This window comes from Macrobrachium rosenbergii, chromosome 16, assembly GCF_040412425.1.
Source record: "Macrobrachium rosenbergii isolate ZJJX-2024 chromosome 16, ASM4041242v1, whole genome shotgun sequence".
NCBI classification, from domain to species: domain Eukaryota; kingdom Metazoa; phylum Arthropoda; class Malacostraca; order Decapoda; family Palaemonidae; genus Macrobrachium; species Macrobrachium rosenbergii.
This window is the reverse complement of record NC_089756.1, coordinates 18,153,455-18,171,504: the sequence shown is the minus strand read 5'-3', so window position 1 is coordinate 18,171,504 and position 18,050 is coordinate 18,153,455. Positions and strand designations below refer to the sequence as shown.

The window sequence follows — 18,050 nt, the reverse complement described above, 5'->3', positions numbered from 1 at the left end:
AGTTCGGCAAGACACGCGTCTGTATTTCAAGGCGTCACTATCGACATGCATCCTTCAAAACCGGATTTTGTAACTGGTTCAGCTTCTAGAACGTTCTTTGCTGAAAACGCATTTGCCAGCCCGTGTCTTGTCACCAAGGAGGTTTCTTCTACCCTTGTGGTATGCGAACGGTTCAGCACTTTTCTTATATGCTGTGTATAGTGAAAATGGACCCTGCGAATAGCTGACCCAACTTTTCAAAGGTCACCTTCGCGAGCCTTTACAGATTGCTCGGTCCACGCACCTGAGGTGGACCCCACCTCAAAATGTCTAGGTGCAAAACATATATATATCTTATAACACAGATATTATAGCACAACCAGTTCATTCAAGAAACGCATTAATCTAGACGATTTCACTCCTGGTACTGCCTCACGCTGAAAGGCCTGCGACTGCGCACGCCAACGGTGATCCAACCAAGATGAAAGGCTTGCGACTGCACCAGTCCAAGCTGAATGTATTCTTGCGTCTCCCAGCGATCCGACGAAAATGAATGGCTCGCAAATCCTTTTTGCGCCACCCAACGTCTCCTCGAAAGTACAGCAACATGAAGACATCCTGCCCGACATCTCTCCAAAGTGCAGAAGTAACGTTGACAGCTTTCTCATATGTTGAGGACGGTGAAGCTATTCCAACCTCTCCATTTCGAGGGAGTGGTATTTTCCGTGAGTCGGTCATATCGACAGTCATATCAAAAAAGTAACTCATCTATTCCTATACCATATTATTACTGAACCAGATAAGACTACTAGTGCAAACGTCATATGTTCTCATTGTGAAACAATTCCAAGTTGGTACCTGGAATTTCCACAGTCAACTCACTATCAAGTACACTAACTCTAATAAACTATTCATAAAAAATTCTATCCAACAGAAAAAAAATACTCGAGAATCCTATCCATACACTGAATAACGAAAGGCAATCCTAAACATCTGAAAGGTATCATATCTCGTAAAAGACATCAAGGTTCAACTCCGGTTAGCGAATATTTTGCAATACCCAACTAATTCTCAACACAATAGCAATTGACTTAATGGCAATCGCTCCTATGATCCTAACAACTACAATTACTCATGGCACAGCTCCCTGATATTTTAAAAAAAGAGAACTGAAAAATCCAAATACTCAAATTCGATATCCCTATCAAAAACCTTCCTAAACCTCTCCGAAATCCTAACTGACATATCCCAACCCGTAAAAAGATCAGACCCGTTCGGTCCGATATACTAAATACCTCCCAAAACAAAATCCTAAACAACAAACCCTTATTCTGTAACTCTATATTCAAAGATATTGCGTCAGACGACAAAACACATCATAACATAATAACATAATAACACACGGGTCAAATCTCCTATGAGATTAGCCCATGTCACAATTCCCAAAGTCATATGAAAACAAACCATTAACTCAAAGTAACCCATTTCTATCGCCAAGTGCGAATGTTGAAATCCCTAGCCGCAGTTGCGATCCATATAAAAAAAACAAAAACTCAAATTCATATATCTACAAAACTCTACGGTATTCTGCACACAATTTACACTAAGTACTGCAGCTTACATCAGAAATCACAATGAACCCGAACTATTAAAAATTCGTAAAACTCCACGGAGTAACGTCCTCCTGAATTACAACAAACTACAAGTCATGCTCATTTACAACCCATTAACACCCGAAAGGAAAAAAAATGACCCGTAACTACCCATTACCATAACAACAATACAACCCAGGAATGCATCTGATAATAATTTATCTTCATCTTGCTTCTCTTCGAGCAAGGGTATGTCCCAAGTGACATTTTCACCAGTAACATAACACACAACGTTTCCCTCATCATCACGAACAACAATCTCTTCCGAGACTGCCGACTCACTATTTCTCTCCGAAGTATGCACTATAGGAACGTGTTTGTCCCCTACATGCGATATCTCAGAACTACTAGTATCCGAGACATTAGACACCAAATATTTACTCTCTTCTCTCACATAGGATTCGGTATGTACTCCCTCATCCTCAACTGGAAAATATCTGCTCAATGCATCTGCAACCACATTATGCTTACCTTTAATGTATTTGAGGCTTGCATCAAAATCTCTCAATGTCAAAAACTGCTGGATCAACACTTCCCTTTGTCCAAATGGAAAGTGTCACTCAAGCAAAGGCAAGCGCTCTGCCCACATACTCACACACACATACCCACACGCACATACGTGTGTGACTACAAAAACCAAGAAGTGCATTCACACTTGTGCAAAAACTGTTTTGCACCCCGCAACTCATAAATATCACGTAGGATACTACCCAAATATTAAAGTTCCCAGAAATAACACAACAACCAAATATCTCCTTACATAATACACACCGACGCGTACCGCAGATTGCTATAAAAAAAGGAAAACACAACAGAAAATAATACGCTCAGCGCTTCACTAGGCGTGGCAAAGCAAGTACGACGCTCCGCCCAACTCGTGACGCAATTACTATGTCACCGTGGTGATGACGTAAAACACTCGTTGCAACCGAAATACTAGTTAAAACTCAACAACAAAAACACACAGTTGTCCCTATCACCAGTTACAACACAACGAAAAGGACAATTTCACATTAACACAACTGAAAAAGATAACATCACAACATTTACGTTAGCAGCGCGCGAATTTCCATCGAGCGAAGAGAGAGACAGACAAAAGCACTAGCGCGTCTTCACATGTTTTAACACACGCATAGTGGTCTTAATATCGCAATTATTGCACAATATCACTGTTTTACCCCTACCCAAAACACTCTTCACGAAACACTAGCCAGCGAGATAGATGCTCGCAGCTCGCCCCAGCAACTGCTGACTCCCACAAAATCCTATCCTGAGACGCCAATACTAATTTATGTCTCTTCGGAAACGTATACATGCCTAATTATTTAAAACCTTCTAACTGTCCTAACTACCTTATACGCTACCTTTTACGCTGCCACCAAAAACTGTAAAGGCCACTTCTGAGCCTATACTTGATTTAAGTCTGTTTTATGAACAGAGGTTTGATCTCGCTTATTCCGAGACATTATGTGATAGCAGTAACGTGAGCCGGCATCACAAGTTATATCTTTCCCTAACTAAAATCTGAGGACTACTGGAATGAGATACTGAGTACAAAACTAAAACCCTTTATTGACAAAAATCAACGAAAAATAACTTCTTAAAAATTACGAAGAATGAAATCCAATGTTTCAACACTACCAGAAAATCTTCTAAGGAAATAATGCTCCAAAATCATAAACCCCAATTACAGAAAATACCTCATCTGTCAAAACATGAACAGGTCAATCAATTAAAACAGGTCATCTCAAATGTCATACCACTCTCATCCTTGTAGGAGGGAGAGAGAAAAAGGAATAGGAATGGAGTGGAACAGAAATACCTGTGAAAGAACAAACGTCACATTAAAAATCATAAAGTGTAAAAATTGCAGAAACACACATTTCACTGTCACAGGAGATACCGTGTGTTCACAGTTCTGAAAAACAAAGTCTAAAAACGTATATGAATTCTTACTCACTCCACAAGTCCTCTGGGACAATCTCCATGTGAAAAATCACTCACATCTTCAGACACACATGAATCGGATCTCACAAGTCCGATTCGAACAACGGTTCCTCCCATTATATTCATTATGTAACGCACGAACGAACGTACTTTTGTATGACATCATTCGAGGTCAAAGTTCGGCAAGACACGCGTCTGTATTTCAAGGCGTCACTATCGACATGCATCCTTCAAAACCGGATTTTGTAACTGGTTCAGCTTCTAGAACGTTCTTTGCTGAAAACGCATTTGCCAGCCCGTGTCTTGTCACCAAGGAGGTTTCTTCTACCCTTGTGGTATGCGAACGGTTCAGCACTTTTCTTATATGCTGTGTATAGTGAAAATGGACCCTGCGAATAGCTGACCCAACTTTTCAAAGGTCACCTTCGCGAGCCTTTACAGATTGCTCGGTCCACGCACCTGAGGTGGACCCCACCTCAAAATGTCTAGGTGCAAAACATATATATATCTTATAACACAGATATTATAGCACAACCAGTTCATTCAAGAAACGCATTAATCTAGACGATTTCACTCCTGGTACTGCCTCACGCTGAAAGGCCTGCGACTGCGCACGCCAACGGTGATCCAACCAAGATGAAAGGCTTGCGACTGCACCAGTCCAAGCTGAATGTATTCTTGCGTCTCCCAGCGATCCGACGAAAATGAATGGCTCGCAAATCCTTTTTGCGCCACCCAACGTCTCCTCGAAAGTACAGCAACATGAAGACATCCTGCCCGACATCTCTCCAAAGTGCAGAAGTAACGTTGACAGCTTTCTCATATGTTGAGGACGGTGAAGCTATTCCAACCTCTCCATTTTGAGGGAGTGGTATTTTCCGTGAGTCGGTCATATCGACAGTCATATCAAAAAGTAACTCATCTATTCCCTATACCATATTATTACTGAACCAGATAAGACTACTAGTGCAAACGTCATATGTTCTCATTGTGAAACAATTCCAAGTTGGTACCTGGAATTTCCACAGTCAACTCACTATCAAGTACACTAACTCTAATAAACTATTCATAAAAAATTCTATCCAACAGAAAAAAAATACTCGAGAATCCTATCCATACACTGAATAACGAAAGGCAATCCTAAACATCTGAAAGGTATCATATCTCGTAAAAGACATCAAGGTTCAACTCCGGTTAGCGAATATTTTGCAATACCCAACTAATTCTCAACACAATAGCAATTGACTTAATGGCAATCGCTCCTATGATCCTAACAACTACAATTACTCATGGCACAGCTCCCTGATATTTTAAAAAAAGAGAACTGAAAAATCCAAATACTCAAATTCGATATCCCTATCAAAAACCTTCCTAAACCTCTCCGAAATCCTAACTGACATATCCCAACCCGTAAAAGATCAGACCCGTTCGGTCCGATATACTAAATACCTCCCCAAAACAAAATCCTAAACAACAAACCCTTATTCTGTAACTCTATATTCAAAGATATTGCGTCAGACGACAAAACACATCATAACATAATAACATAATAACACACGGGTCAAATCTCCTATGAGATTAGCCCATGTCACAATTCCCAAAGTCATATGAAAACAAACCATTAACTCAAAGTAACCCATTTCTATCGCCAAGTGCGAATGTTGAAATCCCTAGCCGCAGTTGCGATCCATATAAAAAAAACAAAAACTCAAATTCATATATCTACAAAACTCTACGGTATTCTGCACACAATTTACACTAAGTACTGCAGCTTACATCAGAAATCACAATGAACCCGAACTATTAAAAATTCGTAAAACTCTACGGAGTAACGTCCTCCTGAATTACAACAAACTACAAGTCATGCTCATTTACAACCCATTAACACCCGAAAGGAAAAAATGACCCGTAACTACCCATTACCATAACAACAATACAACCCAGGAATGCATCTGATAATAATTTATCTTCATCTTGCTTCTCTTCGAGCAAGGGTATGTCCCAAGTGACATTTTCACCAGTAACATAACACACAACGTTTCCCTCATCATCACGAACAACAATCTCTTCCGAGACTGCCTGACTCACTATTTCTCTCCGAAGTATGCACTATAGGAACGTGTTTGTCCCCTACATGCGATATCTCAGAACTACTAGTATCCGAGACATTAGACACCAAATATTTACTCTCTTCTCTCACATAGGATTCGGTATGTACTCCTCATCCTCAACTGGAAAATATCTGCTCAATGCATCTGCAACCACATTATGCTTACCTTTAATGTATTTGAGGCTTGCATCAAAATCTCTCAATGTCAAAAACTGCTGGATCAACACTTCCCTTTGTCCAAATGGAAAGTGTCACTCAAGCAAAGGCAAGCGCTCTGCCCACATACTCACACACACATACCCACACGCACATACGTGTGTGACTACAAAAACCAAGAAGTGCATTCACACTTGTGCAAAAACTGTTTTGCACCCCGCAACTCATAAATATCACGTAGGATACTACCCAAATATTAAAGTTCCCAGAAATAACACAACAACCAAATATCTCCCTTACATAATACACACCGACGCGTACCGCAGATTGCTATAAAAAAAAAGGAAAACACAACAGAAAATAATACGCTCAGCGCTTCACTAGGCGTGGCAAAGCAAGTACGACGCTCCGCCCAAACTCGTGACGCAATTACTATGTCACCGTGGTGATGACGTAAAACACTCGTTGCAACCGAAATACTAGTTAAAACTCAACAACAAAAAACACACAGTTGTCCCTATCACCAGTTACAACACAACGAAAAGGACAATTTCACATTAACACAACTGAAAAAAAGATAACATCACAACATTTACGTTAGCAGCGCGCGAATTTCCATCGAGCGAAGAGAGAGACAGACAAAAGCACTAGCGCGTCTTCACATGTTTTAACACACGCATAGTGGTCTTAATATCGCAATTATTGCACAATATCACTGTTTTTACCCCCTACCCAAAACACTCTTCACGAAACACTAGCCAGCGAGATAGATGCTCGCAGCTCGCCCCAGCAACTGCTGACTCCCACAAAATCCTATCCTGAGACGCCAATACTAATTTATGTCTCTTCGGAAACGTATACATGCCTAATTATTTAAAACCTTCTAACTGTCCTAACTACCTTATACGCTACCTTTTACGCTGCCACCAAAAACTGTAAAGGCCACTTCTGAGCCTATACTTGATTTAAGTCTGTTTTATGAACAGAGGTTTGATCTCGCTTATTCCGAGACATTATGTGATAGCAGTAACGTGAGCCGGCATCACAAGTTATATCTTTCCCTAACTAAAATCTGAGGACTACTGGAATGAGATACTGAGTACAAAACTAAAACCCTTTATTGACAAAAATCAACGAAAAATAACTTCTTAAAAATTACGAAGAATGAAATCCAATGTTTCAACACTACCAGAAAATCTTCTAAGGAAATAATGCTCCAAAATCATAAACCCCCAATTACAGAAAATACCTCATCTGTCAAAACATGAACAGGTCAATCAATTAAAACAGGTCATCTCAAATGTCATACCACTCTCATCCTTGTAGGAGGGAGAGAGGAAAAAGGAATAGGAATGGAGTGGAACAGAAATACCTGTGAAAGAACAAACGTCACATTAAAAATCATAAAGTGTAAAAAATTGCAGAAACACACATTTCACTGTCACAGGAGATACCGTGTGTTCACAGTTCTGAAAAACAAAGTCTAAAAACGTATATGAATTCTTACTCACTCCACAAGTCCTCTGGGACAATCTCCATGTGAAAAATCACTCACATCTTCAGACACACATGAATCGGATCTCACAAGTCCGATTCGAACAACGGTTCCTCCCATTATATTCATTATGTAACGCACGAACGAACGTACTTTTGTATGACATCATTCGAGGTCAAAGTTCGGCAAGACACGCGTCTGTATTTCAAGGCGTCACTATCGACATGCATCCTTCAAAACCGGATTTTGTAACTGGTTCAGCTTCTAGAACGTTCTTTGCTGAAAACGCATTTGCCAGCCCGTGTCTTGTCACCAAGGAGGTTTCTTCGACAATTGTGGTAAGCGAACGGTTCAGCACTTTTCTTATATGCTGTGTATAGTGAAAATGGACCCTGCAAATAGCTGACCCAACTTTTCAAAGGTCACCTTCGCGAGCCTTTACATATGTATGCGATAAGTTGCCGATGTGTGCTTACATTTTTTTTTTACCGTAGTGTGGAAGCACCCTGAGACAAACTGCGAACCTTAACCATGAGTGGTATTCAGAGCAAAGCAAAATGCTACAAGCCTTACGGCCCTAATAAGGAAAGCAACCAGGGGGCCGTAGGTGGGGCCAAGATATTTTTTGGGGGGCCAAAGAAAATTACGCAAAACTAGTGCACCAATTCTGTTATTAGTAAAATGTACTATTCTCGAGTGTATATATATCTATGTGAGTTAGTAATTTTTAAACCTGTATTTCAAATTATAGAGCTCAATTTTCAATTAATTTTGAACTCTTACTATATGCAAATATATCAAATACTGTAATAAGGGTTAAAGTTTAGCTACAAAGGGAATTTAAACTGGCAGGGCCCAGTTGAGAGGCCAAGCATCTGACTGGGGGGGTGCCCCCCCGTCCCCCTATAGCTACGCCACTGCAGTAGGGTAGAACAAAATACAGGAAAACTATAAAACTGAAAAAGCAAAGAAAGACAAATAACACAAAAGCAAAAAACTATGCAGTGAGACTCCAGTAACCTTGCTCAACCAAGAAGCCTTCGCAGCTACTTCGGACTTCTGAAGTTCCAGCGAATCAGCTTCATTAGGAAAATTACTCTTGTATTTGGTTACAGATGGAATGAAATTTCTATTAAGTCTGGTGCTGAACCTCTCCTTAAAAATTTAGAACAATTTATTCAGTAGGCACAACGATCTAACTGAACGTGCAGGAGATTAATACTAAGATGTGCTATAAGAAATTTATTTATAGTAATTCATGTTTTCTCCAACAGTTTATGAAGAATGTCAGCTGCTGAAGACTGGATTGGGATACAATTTTCAAAACATGGCAGAAATAAAGAAGAAAAAAATACATCCTAAAGATAGAGGTCTTAAAAAATCTTGAAGGATTCGCAAGTAGACTGAATATGTTTCTCAAAAGTGAATTAGCGATCATGAATGGCGCGCAGAGCTCTAACTGACTTGCATTAGTTAAAGAAGCATTAAAAATGAGAAGTTAGAATGGGGGTTGGGAAGGAGATCCAATATCTTAGACCTCATGATGATCATACTCGAGTTCTGCTAAGGTTAAACTAACTCCTCAATAATTTGCACCATAAAGTAATTTCAGCTAAGTCTCTGTAAGACAATCAATAACCACAGGTCTATGATCAGATGTGATTGATTCAAATAGAGTAGCATCATCTGCGTAATCCACAGACTTGTTTTCAAGGACAAAGGATATAGTAATGGGAACACCTCGCAGTTGCACTAAGAAACAATTGTTAGGAGAGGGTGGATAGCAAGATGGAAGAAAGAGAATATGAACGGAGGTATAGTAAAAGGAATGAAAGGGGTGGCAGCTAGGGACCGAATGGAAGCTGCAAAGAACCTTAAGTAATGCCTACAGTGCACTGCATGAGGTGCACTCAAGGAACGACCCCCTACGGAGGTGAAATCGTGAAGATAAAACTTAAAGTAACTTGGGAACAAAAGTACTCGAAGCTTGAGGGTAGTTTTCCATTACCAGATTTTACTTCATTTGCATTCAGGCAAGCACAAATCTGAAATTTTCTAATGACTTGAGCAAATAAGATTGATGGATAGCAGGTTTTGCTAAAAATAAAGATTTCTTAAACAGATTTAACAAGGCTACTATTGGGTTTGGCATTGGCAATAAAAGCTATATATTATTAACTAAAGTAATAATTCTTCACGAAACACTAACTAAAGAAAGTGTCATCAGTGCACCATATGTAAATGGCTGGTTTAATATGACAGGGCTTTGATAAAAAATGTGTTAATTAATTGGCATTTAGAATATTGGCAAATATTGGACCAAGGAGTGACCTCATTGGGAGTGACCTCATTGTTATACTATGTAGGGGATCAAGTTAATCCCTGAAAATAAAATATGAGCTACAGAGTTTTTTTCTTTGATCTACTGACAGAAATTGTACTAATAAGGGATTCAAAGCCAATGAAACACGGTTTTTCGCCAACACCTTTGTATCAAAGCATTGGATAAAGGTGAAAGTTGGCAAGTATATATTTTATAACCCTACCTAATTTTTGCAGTATTATTTAGTACCTAAGTTCAATAGCTTTGGTACATATCAGAGTAAAAGTGCGTTTCCTATGCCAGAGCCATCAAAATCACAGGTAAGGGTTTTGAACACAATAGTGACGTTAACCTACGACGTCACGAGGCTCCACCCACAGTAAAGAGAAGTTTGCATATGGGGAAAACGTCTCTTCACTGTGGCTCTGCCCACTTGCCGATGACATATTCACTAACTGATATTAGTGCCCAGCCTAGGCTTCAGCGATATCAATGATGGCTAGCAGGATTTGTCATCGCTTCCTTGATTGCATTATCATTCTCAATTATTATTATTATTTTGTGGAGGTTTCATCGCAACTTCCACAGCAGTTGTTGGGACTAAGATTTTAGCTTAGAATTCTTCCATTTTCTTCATATTCGTATTGTTTCTACCTTACAAATAACTCAAAGTATGTAATTCAACCACATAATGAACCAGTCTATAGCTCATTTGTTATTAGATCTAAATCTATTTAGGGCAGGAATAAGAAAAAAAGACAATCTGTTTTGTTTTACCTCAGGTTTCGACACTGAGCCTTCTATTTGCTGCAGCAAGAGATGCGAGTTTCCGAGTATATATTACCCACCATTGAAATAATTACCTATTCACGCTATAGTAAATCTTGCCACGGGTCTTCTTGCTTGTATAAAAAGTGGCGAGCCGTAGAACAAATGTAGTCTTGCAACCACGGGGACAATTCCATATCCTGCTGGCCATTATCGAATTTATTGAAGCCTACACTGTGTAAGCATATCATTCACCTGCTAGTGACTTACTGGAAGTTACTGCCTACCTTGTGGATGGGCAGAGCCTCATGACGTCATATGTTTACGTCACAAATGGATTTAGGATCCCTGTCTGTGATTTTCTCGGTTTCAACATCGGCAACTTCATTTAACTCTATATATATCAAACTATCAAACTTAGGTACTAAATAATACTTGCAAAAATTAGGTAGGGTTATAAAATATACATCTGCCAACTTTCATCTTTATCTGATGCTTTGATATAAAGGTGTTGCTGAAAAACCGTGGTTCATCGGCTCTGAATCCCTTAGTAGGAAATATTTTCTCAATGATACAACCAGACGAACAAAATTAAAGTTAACAAGCCATACTAATTGCCAGCAAGTTCACAAATAACGGTTACTAAAAGCTTCATAAGAGTATCCCACGAATTTATAGTCAATATTAGTTTTAGGGTAATACTATCTATTGCAGGCTAATATACTAGGCCAAAGAATGGTCTCTGATGAACAATTTCATGGCTGCTGTCCCTAAACCTCAATTGTCAACAATTTACGCTGGAAAAGAATAATGAATCTATTTTAGGAATGACAGGTTTCAAATGGACACTGGTGAAACTCGAGCTGGTGAAAGTTGATTTTCCTGACCATATAAAGGGGTTTATACACTTGCCAGTTAATTTGCAAACAGAATTCAGGTTTTTTGTAAAAGAATACATAATGCAGAATGATGATAATTTAGTACATAAAGGTGAAAGACCATGAGCAAAGGGTTAACGTATTTATAATTATTAAACCACTGATAATGCTGTACCAAACTAAACAAAACTATCTTAAATTACCTTGTGGTCTAGTTAAAGGTGCCAAAAAATTATTCAATTGCACTGCATAACTTTTATTGTCTTGGTGACAGAATCCAACAGAGTCTTTAAATGTAATGTAGCTCTTGAGATACTACAGAAAAACAAGTCAATGACTATTTATTATCAAGTGATAATTAAAAATTAATTAAAGAGCAAGTGAACGATTCTCATTTTGCCGTGGATGTCCAGTAGATGCTGCAACTGGGGCTACAGAGGCTATCGACCAGCAGGGGTCGGTCCAGCAGTGGTTGCAGGAGCCTTTGTTGTTGCTGTTGGAGGCGCTGTAGTCGTTGCTGGAGGCGGTGTTGGTGTTGTTGGAGGCGCTGTTGTTGTTGTTGGAGGCGCTGTTGTTGTTGTTGGAGGCACTGTAGTTGTTGTTGGAGGCGCTGTAGTTGTTGTTGGAGGCGCTGTAGTGGTTGTTGGAGTCTTTGTTGTAGTTGGCACAACCGTTGTAGGCTTGGCTGTTGAAAGGGAAGACCTCACTTAGATATGCTTCGGCCAAATATCAAACATCTTGTCCTTTATATTTCCAGTGTGGAAACTCCAACACAAGAATGACCGTCAGAGTTAGTTCATCAAGAATGTGTGCACATTGTTAGCAATAATAATAACACTCATAATATGTAAAACTGAAACAAGCAGAAGAATTAGCAATCCTTTAAAATGTTGGGAGGTTCTTGTATTCAGTAAGGCATCAGCATCATCAAGCACGCTCTGAGTAGTATCTTGACCAACTTGGGATGACCACAAGAGAAATGTACTCTAGCAAAACAGTGCTTTAGGACAGATCAAGTGTTATTGGTAGTGGGCCCTGAAAAAACATCAAGACAATAGTCACTACCACAATGACTGAACCAAGTATTAACCATGGTCGATCTTGAGACCTTGAGATTAATTTAATCCTCATTTGAAAAAAGGCTTCCATAACTTCAGCCGCATCATATACTTACACAGAAGGCTCACCAAAACTGAGATGAATTATCTTACTTGCACTGTCCCACCCACTTCTATATTGCTTGTACTTTCATCCTGGGCACTATGGCATTTCCATCCCAATACCACTTCTCATTCTAGGTCTTCCTTGCTTCTTTCCAGTAACTCATAATTATACACTCTTCCCCATTCCGATCTCCCGTTCTCTCTACAAGGCCAAACTATCCAAGAGCTTTACAGCTGTCGCCACATTTACAACCCTTTCTGTCTTCTCAACCAACATATACTGTGAAAAACGATTCTTCTTAACAGTTTAAAGTTATTTCTCCCACGTTCATTAAACTTCACTTCTATAAAAGAGAGTCACCTTTTGCATTAACCTTGCTACTTCTCTTCCATAATCCTTAATACCATTCATTGTTCCATATTCCTGGATTATATTTTCTTTCATAAGCTTTCCTTTGCTCTCATTTACTGTTCATTTTTTCTTACAGAGACTTTCAAATCCTTTCACCAGAGTAGGCATCTTCTCTCACTATATCTTCTCCACTTAAATTATCATTAGCAAATCTCATTCTAACCACCCTGTGATTACATCTGCTTTACAACTATATCTCTTGCTCCTTGTCTAACTTCAGGCTTACCTCCATCCATAAAGACATTTAACAGTTATGACAACATAACACTCTTAATTTAGACCCATTGTTACACTTAACCATCCACTTCCCCATCAACAAACACTACATGTTTCACTTTCATTTTTAATAGATACTAGTCCATCTTAACAAATTAAGATGCACATCCTGTAGGTTGCATCTATTTCAATTTCATCAGAAACTTTCGTAAGATCCTGTATACCACGAGCAGATTTTACTCTATTGTCAAATTCTCACATAACTGTTTCATAAAATTCGCTTAGTCCAGACAACCTCTAATTTGTCTAAATTCACACAGCTAATACCCTAGTAATTGTTTGGTTATTTGGGTACCGATTTCCCCTGTTATTCTTACAGACACTCGTACCGCATTTACCCTTACACAAAGAAACAGTTATCCATTTTACCCATTCTTACACACACACACACACACACACACACACATATATATATATATATATATATATATATATATATATATATATATATATATGCAGTATAAAATATATATTTGTGTATATGTATATACATTATATATATATATATATATATATATATATATATATATATATATATATATATATATATATATATATATATATATACATATACACAAAACCACTTTTCCCTACATTTCTTAGCCATACACAATTATTAATTTCCTTTCTTTCTAACATTAAAAAAGCCTACAGGATTATAGGATGGAATTGGCTGATGTATGAAAATAATTTTCAAGGGCATATACTGTACATTATATGTATATGCATATATATATGTATATATGTGTGTGTGCTTGTGTGTGTGTGTATATATATATATATAATATATATATATATATATATATATATTATATATATACATATATATATATATACACACATATATATATATATATATATATATATATATATATAGTATGTATATATATATATATATATATATATATATATATATATATATATATATATATATATATATATATATATATTTATATATATAATGTACAGTATATGTCCTTGAAAATTGTTTTCATAGCTCAGACAATTCCATCCTGTATTCCTGTAGGCTTTTTTGAGTCTGTTAGGAAAAAAAAAAAAAAAGATATCAAATAATCTAGAAAAGTCTCGAAGTGGAGGGAAAAGTGGTTGCAGGAATGCAATATTTTCTGCCATATTCAAACAGGGGGGTGGGGGGGGGCATCACCCTTGCGCGCTTTTCGTTCCTTCTTGCATCATCGTGACGCTAAATTCTGCAACAAGTAGCCAGCATCGGCGGATTAATTTACTGACCTAACGAAGTCACGCGATTTCATCTTTCATCAGTATTGTCTGCTTTGTACTGAGATTGTCAAAAAGTTTAATGTAATAAAATCTGTTCGTATTTCACCGTTTGTCCGGCGAGCGTGAGATCCAATGCAAAATGTATCCCTACTACTACTACTACTACTACTACTACTACTACTGCTACTACTACTACTACTACTACTACTACTACTACTACTACGGATTTGACTTACGAACGCAGCAGATGCAGTTCTTTCCTTTACAGCCTTTTCTTGTTTTTCCAGGGCAGCTGACGCTCTTATTTTGGCATTTTCCGAGGTTTTTGGTGCATTTTGACGTTTGTGGGCAGGGTTCTGCAAGAGAGGGAATTCATAAAGTTAAGTCTCGTCCAGAAACGATCTCAACTTTCCAAAACTGCATTGGTCGAACCACTGAATTATACTGTCAAGAAATAGTTGCATTTTCTGTGGCTGCCACTGTCTACGAAATAAAAAAAAAACACCGGATTATAGTAAAACTGCTCTGTCGACGCTCTTAATTTTCTAACATAAATACAAAACAAAAACGTTAAAACACCCATTTTTTTATACACAACCGATTAGTTCTTTCTTTTCTCCATAATACGAAAAACTGAACTCACTTTCTGGGCCACAGCAAACGCAGGTTGGGGCGTTTGGGCAGTACTTTTTTCCGCGATAGACTGGCCCGGGGCAACTCGTAGTTTTTTTCTGACAAATTCCTTTCTTATTCGTACAAGCCGGATTTGGTGGTGGACATACTGAAACAACAACGACCAGAGAATAAATAAACAAATTCATACAAAAGAGAAACAAACATTAATAACAAAATTAAATCCTTTCCACAATTATCATACTTTCAAAACACTGGTGTGTCGAGGTAATAGGTTGTCTGTCTCTTGATTATTACATTTAGGCCTATGCATTTGTTAGGCCATAAATTTGCAATTTCGACCAGTCAGTGATAATAATTAACATGGACAGCTAAGGCACAACTGCGAGAAAATTCTGGATAACGACCTACTGAGTGTAATGGCCAACTTTCAGTATGTTGTAAGAAACTGTACAGAGGTGACTGTAAGAATTATGTGAGCAAGAAGTTACTGTTACTTATCATATCAAGGAAGGCGTGCTGAAGGATTTGGATTCAGAAAGTACAACAGATGACAGAAGGGTAAATAAAGGAAAAACATTGAGGGTTGGATGAGGAATAAGGTGCAATAAATTGTTTTTTTGGTGCACTGATATATGAAGTCTGAAATAAAGGAGCCTTGAAAAAGCTTATGCAAGAATCGATGGAGAACGTGGAGTGCGTTTAGAATGTATATATTATTAAGATATATTACCGAGAGTGATTGGAAGTTGTGACGATAGAAGTGAAATCTGTATAAGAATATATAAGCGATGCAGTATCTATATTGGTGTAAAAGTGCCACTGAGATATGGGTGTTTTTTGTATCCCCAGTTGCCCAGAATCTTTAAAACGAACTCATGCAAGAAGCCAGAGAAAGGACAGTGGATGTTGACCCAAGGTTCTGGGAGAAGAAAGTGAATCGTGAATTCAGTGTGGAATGGTAGATAGAGTCTAGATGGGTTTACCCATGATTCAAAAGACTCGTTTAGAAACTGTAAAGCTGCATCCTGGTATATTTTTCATAAGCTGTATTTTAACAGAGATCTGTCACATTCACAATTGTTGCCTAATCCGCTCTTCCTGCCGAGAGCAAGCAGAACTGCTGAATAGCAGCACCAACATGCAGTAAGTATGACTCATTGTCGAACCTCTCAGTTCCTGAGGTCCTTTATTCCTCACACCATTGGACTGTGGATACAGGTCTCAATACCTATGACACGTGGCCAGTGTGTCGCTAGGCTCACTGTTTAACTCCCCAGCCTGAGGGCTGGCACCTATTCTCCTACTGAACCTCTCGGGTTTTTTCCGACCACTAGGTTGACGGGCTGCCGGGATTTTTCCAGTGGCGCAATCCGAGCCATCAGTGTAATAATAATAATAATAATAATAATAATAATAATAATAATAATAATAATAATAATAATAATAATAATAATAATAATAATAGTGACAAAAGTATAATAAAGCGGAAGCCAAGACACAGATGTATACATATTCATATAAGTACGTATATATGTATGCCTACTTGCTGTAAACATATACGAATTTTATCTTTCCCGGAAATAACGAGAGGTACAATATTTACTTGAAGATGGCGTGGATCCGGCCTTGGGAAAAGCAGTGGGTTTCCTTCCCTTGTTACCTCCTTGATCGTCTGAATCTTGTGGCTTCGGCTTCATAGCACTGGCTAATTTTCTTGGCGGTGCCACCGAGGTTGCTGCGTTTCCGAAAATAAAATAAAAGACAGAATTGAATTATTGGACATTTAATTCTTTCGGGGGGAGGTGGGGTTAGGCTTTCAACTGATCTGGCATGAAGCAATGATTAAACACAAGGATGTTTTTTCATATGTTTGTTCTGAACAACGTTTCCATCTTCCTTACAAGTACAACTTTGTGCTTCTTCCATTCCTTATTTCCTTCAGTTTAATTTTTTTTATAAGAGACTTAACAAGATTATCTGTTCAGCATACACTGTTTATTATTGACAGCATTCTAACAGCATTACTTCCTATAACTTTAAAGGCTCAGTAGAGAGTTACAATCTGAGCAATTCCTATTTTTTAGTTTAATATCATTTGCCATCATCTTATCTAAATTCTTCTTACGCTCTTTCACTATCCTTCGCAACATTGCTTTAGATTCCAAATCAAATGATCATCTAAAAATATAAGGTGTTCCCATACAACACAGTTTCTTTGTATCATCTCTTCTCTAATGTTTGTACAGTTTTTCTATTTACTTTAAATTTATTCTCTCACCATCCTCTACAATAATTCCTTACTGTCAGTTGCTTCATTTTCTCACTGTTACTTTATCGTTATTCCCTGAAATCCATTAAACTTTTCTGAAGGCATATTACCATTGCAAATATTTCCCCAAATTAATTCCTAATCATTTTACGTACCTGAACCATCTCAAACAGAAAAACCCTCTTAGTATTGATTACTCGCCACCAAACAATGTTTTCCTCGTTATCGAATGGTAAAAATTTTATATTTCTAATTGTTTCTTTACTCACTCCCCAAATGTACATGAAAAGAACGGAATTAATCTACACTTAATCGACCAGAGTTCAGAACAAAACAGTAAATCATAAGTGTGGCCCCACTCATACTTTCATGTTGTCTCTTCACATAGTCACAAGGTCTTTGGTGGGTTGTAACACTCTTCTGAGCAAACTGAGGGTTATATGCATAAATGAATATATCCATAAGTTCTAAATTCTATGCCAGTAAGGTTCCTTGAATTTGTCAACTGAAGTTGTCCACGTTTTTGCTATTGGCAAACTTCAGTTTCACTAGACCAGTAGAGAGGCCAGCATAAAAATAACTTTTTCAAAGCTAAATGACAGCAGCTAAACTGTCTGCAAACCGTGGAGGTCGGAAAGAAAGTACCTTCACTTTTGTCTTAAAAGCTCAGTTTTAGATTATCTTTCGGATGATTAATATGAATATAAGAGAAATGGGAATTTCTAACAACTGTCATGTAGAGAT

The 18,050-nt window shown here is 38.0% G+C and overlaps 1 protein-coding gene across 3 annotated transcripts in view; it reads right to left on the bottom strand.

Annotated features, from left to right (window-relative positions):
• The window catches only part of LOC136847135 (uncharacterized), an 84,137-nt gene that overhangs the window by 32,941 nt on the left and 33,146 nt on the right, over positions 1-18,050 (bottom strand). For 2 of the 3 annotated variants that reach the window (XM_067118502.1, XM_067118503.1), the window contains exons 6-8: positions 16,641-16,772; positions 15,045-15,182; positions 14,638-14,757 (exon numbers count right to left, since the gene is read on the bottom strand). In XM_067118502.1, the coding sequence (XP_066974603.1) occupies positions 14,638-14,757; positions 15,045-15,182; positions 16,641-16,772 (390 nt within the window). Of the gene's footprint in view, positions 1-11,033; positions 11,994-14,637; positions 14,758-15,044; positions 15,183-16,640; positions 16,773-18,050 lie in introns of those variants that run through there. The other variant, XM_067118501.1, reaches the window with a different exon arrangement.